At 55.4% G+C, this 4142-nt stretch overlaps 1 protein-coding gene across 2 annotated transcripts in view; it reads right to left on the bottom strand.

Moving 5' to 3' along the window:
• Nucleotides 1–2391: 2391 nt before the first annotated feature.
• Nucleotides 2392–4142, bottom strand: part of LOC100872856 (uncharacterized) — a 9783-nt gene continuing 8032 nt past the window's right edge. The window contains exons 5-6 of one of the 2 annotated variants that reach the window (XM_086904197.1): nt 3911–3987; nt 2392–3838 (exon numbers count right to left, since the gene is read on the bottom strand). In XM_086904197.1, coding sequence (XP_086760323.1) covers nt 3202–3838; nt 3911–3987 — 714 coding nt within the window. In that variant the 3' untranslated portion in view covers nt 2392–3201. The remainder of the gene's footprint in view (nt 3839–3910; nt 3988–4142) is intronic. The other variant, XM_086904198.1, reaches the window with a different exon arrangement.

Here is a 4142-nt window from a genome sequence, read left to right as displayed (position 1 = left end):
GTCGTGGGCCCGTGAATTATCGGGTTCCTGTTAGTTGCGTGCCGAGCCAACTCCTCGAACACCTCGAGGCGCTCGTCCCTCCTCGCGACAAGACAATTGCCCGAGAGCTTCCTCGTACGGTTCGTTGCGCCTCTCCGACCGTAACGGGCGGAAATTCTCGAATTCTCGTGTTGCTCTTTCCGCGACATCGCGCGGAGAGATCGAGAGTGAAAGAGAGAGAGAGAGAGAGAGGGAGGGAGGGAGGGGAAATAACATCTCGATTCGAGGGAATAAACCGAGGTCTGATCCGTTATTCCCCCTCGCGAGCGTGACGCGGTTATTCCCCCTCGCGTTTACCCAACGATACGTGACAGCTTATTTCCCAAAAGAAACGCCGCTTACGCTCTTCTCCCCCTTCGCCGAACCGCTAATAAAGTTACGTTCGACTTCATTTGCCCGCTCGACTACCTTGCCTTCCCACTTCGCCGCGAATTAGAACGGGGAGGGGAGAAGGAGGAGGAGGGGGGATTTTCACTCGTCGCTCTTATCTCGAAAAAAGCGAGAGTCCGTCCAGAGAGAGAGAACGAAGGAGGAGGACGAAGATCGGTCGACTTTGCTCCTCTCCGTTCCGCTCGCTTCCCAACACCCAGGCTACAATGGGATCGATATCCCGCTGGGGGATAAACCCCATAATCCCCTGGCATCTGTAGGCCACCTGCAGTCGAGCGTTTCGTCACGGGCTCGTCCCGTCCATTTTCCCCGCTTGTGTCGCCGCGTCCCGTTCCGATTCCAAATATTTGGACAACCTCGGCCACCGCTATTATATCGATCCACCGATCGATCGATCGATCGATCCGTCCGTCTGCCCATCGATCCATCATCGATGGATAAGGAGAACCGAATCTTCTTCTTTCCTCGAAAAAAGAAAAACGTGTCCAATCTCTCTCCCTAAGAAGAGGAAGAAGAAGAGGAAGAGAAGGAGGAGGAGGAAGAAAAATAAGAAAAAGTAACTCCTCTCGTTAGATCTTAGGACTTAAGCGACATTCGAGCTCTGTTAGCCTCTCTCTTTCTCTGTTTCTCTGTCAAGAGAGAGAGAGAGAGAGAGAGAGAGAGAGAGGTCGTAGAGCGGCGTGCCACCCGACCGAGTGAGAGTCACGGGACAAAAGAAAACCGAGTCCTCGAAGGGCGAAATCCGAGCCGGCGCTGATCCCTCTTCTCCTCTCACTCTCTCTCGCTCTCTTTCGCGAGGTCTCGGACAGAGGCGGCTCTATTCTCGCTCCTCGCGCAACGACCTACCGCGCGACTGCTCTCGCCCGCTAATCTTGGCGCGAGGCGAGGCGAGGCGAGGCGAGGAAGGCGGAAGGAAAAATCGGCCGGGGAAACAAGAGGAGAGTTCGAATTCGGGTGCTTTTCGAGGGCCCAGCGGCGCGGTCGCCGTTCGCGCGGCAAATCGCATCGGCGAATTAATCGAATCAATTAATGGGCGGTCGGTCGGGCGAGCGAGCGGCGCAAAGGGGTGAGCGTGGCGGCGGCGGCGGAGCCACCCACGCGAAACGATGCCCCGTGGTTCGCACCTACCGCGTTTCCACGGCCAATCGATACCGGTGCCATCCTCGCCACCGCCATTTTATTTCGCGGCAAGCCCTTTTCCCACCCCACCGCCGTGGCCGCCGCCAATTTTTACCGCGGGAAACCGAATCTAACGATCGCCGTCTACTGCCACCAACGGCAGTAGTAGTATTAGTGGTAGCAGTAGTAGCAATAGCAGTAGCAGTCGTGGACCTCTTTTCCTGCGGCGGTCCGGGGGTCGAGGGAAGGAGGGGAAGGAAGGAGGGGAGGGAGGGTGGGAGGGAAAGGCGTAGAAAAGACGCGGAGGAGGGGGGAGGGAGGGGGGGCGCGCGCGGGCGAGCGGGCGTAATCTAAACGAGCGATCGGGATCCGATCGAGATCTGATAATCGAGTTGTTGGCACCTGTGGCAGCGGGCATAATTAATGTCGACTGGGTGCTACCGGCTCTCCCCTCTCCTCATCTAGCCCTGCTCGTTAATTCCCGGCGGGACATTACCGAGCAAATTAGGCGAGGCCTGCTTTCCTCTTCTCTTTCTCTGCCCCTCTCTCTCTCTCTCTGTCTCTCTCCGAGGAGCGTGGTTTCCGAAACAGGCCAGGAAATGGGCGTTCCACGATTCGAGAAGAAGAAGAAGAAGAAGAAGAAGAAGAAGAAAAGGACGGAAGGGGTTCTCGAAACATCTCCTCGATGTCAACATTTCGCGTAGTCGGGTAAAGATGCCCTTCAGTTGTCCGGATTCCGTATACGCGTGTATACACTCGTCGTACGTTTGGGTTGACCAAAGTCGTAGTCGGGAAGGAGGGATGGGGGGAGGGTGGGGTAAGGAAGGAGAAACAGTTAGAAGCCTCGGTACAAGAGTTTTTTTTATTCAGGGTTTATTTACAAGGGAGCAGCTTGCACGGCACAGATATTTTTTTTTATGCGTCTTCGCAACACAAGCATCAACGATATCAACGATATCTAAAAAACGCTAACGCTAATCGCCGACGATTTCGAGAAATCGTGGTCGCGATCGAGCTGCCGCGAACGGGGGCGGCCGCGGGCGGAGAGAGAAGAGACGCTTTTTTTTTTTACTTTTTTTTTTTTTTTTTGTTTTTTTGAACGCCGCAGCCACGCGCGTTTCCTCTCCGCCGCGAGAGTGTACAAGGGGGAGGGGGGAGTACGGAGTTGGAAACATAAATAACGATAACGATAACGATAAGTCGTGATACGAAATATACAACTTATGTTACACAAACGGAACAAAGTCGATTAGTTATATACCCATAAGATCTCGTCGATTTCGTAGGTGTATAACGCGCGTGATATATATATATATATTATGCATATGTATATATGTATATATATATATATATGTATACATATATATATATCATATATATATATACACACACGCACACATATTATATATATATATATATATATATATTGCTATATACAGTAAGGGTCGTCATACGATCGATCGTGACGCGAAAAACGCACGTAGTCGAGTATACCTCTCCAGAGGTGATTCAACACCGACGACCGTGTACCGTGTACGCGACGCTCCTCCTCCTCTTCCTCCTCCTCCTCCTCCTCCTTCTCCTCCTCCTCCTACTTTCGCGGAAGAAGGAGAAGAAGAGAAAGAGGGAGAGCGACGGACGACGGGATGGACACTACGAGGGCGACAGATCTCGAACGTCTCTTCCGAGGCTGTCGGTCGGCGAGGGGGTGGCCCTTCGCGAGGAGGGCGAGGGAGACAGCGAAGGTCCCAGCGAGGTGGCGGACGATTTGGCCGCGTGGTACGGGGAGAATCGGTGATGGGCCAGGGCCAAAGCGGAGGGGTAGAGGGGCCGGGGCGCGGCTGGCCCCGTGCTCGATCCCGCGGCCAATTGCTGCTGTTGCTGCTGTTGCTGTTGATGGTGATGATGCGCCGCGGCGAACAGCGTGGGGCCGATCGACGAGGCCCACCACAAGTGGCCGAGTTGTTGTTGTTGCTGCTGCTGCTGCTGTTGTTGCTGCTGCTGTTGCTGGTGTTGCTGGTGTTGCTGTTGGTGGCTGGTGCCGGCGGACGAGGCGCCGGGATAGACGAGGGCCGCGGGCCCGACCAATTGGGCGTAAGGGCTGACAGCGACCGCGGCCGCCGCCCGTAACAGCATCTGGGAGCGCGCCGCCCAGAGCGCCTTCTCCTCCAGGCTCAGATTGCTCACCGCCGTCGCTTGAAGTTGATCCATCTCGAACGGGAGCCGATGGGGGAACCTGAGCGATTGTTGCTCCGCGAGCATCGACTCCATCGTCTCCCTGAAAGGGAAGCTGCTCGATTACGCGCGCGCGCGTGTTTATCGTCCCTTTCCCTTCCCCACCCACTTCCCTCTTTTAATTTACCTCTCGAAATCGGTGAGTCGGGACGAGTCACGGAACCCCTTGGCGAACGGGTTGCTGTCGATCTTCAGCTTGGTGATCTGAAACGGAGAGAGAAAGAGAAAGAGATGGCGGAAGAGAATGGACGACGCGAGGCGAGATCGAAGGGGGAGGAAGGGGGGGGGGTTACGTCACCAGCGAGGGGCAACGACGCGTATCGGGAAACGCGGCGCGGCTCGTTCCATCGATCGACCGA

This window comes from Apis florea, unplaced genomic scaffold, assembly GCF_048593485.1.
Source record: "Apis florea isolate Af1SG1 unplaced genomic scaffold, ASM4859348v1 contig_2350_pilon, whole genome shotgun sequence".
Lineage (NCBI taxonomy): Eukaryota > Metazoa > Arthropoda > Insecta > Hymenoptera > Apidae > Apis > Apis florea.
This window is presented reverse-complemented; position numbering and strand designations above follow the sequence as displayed.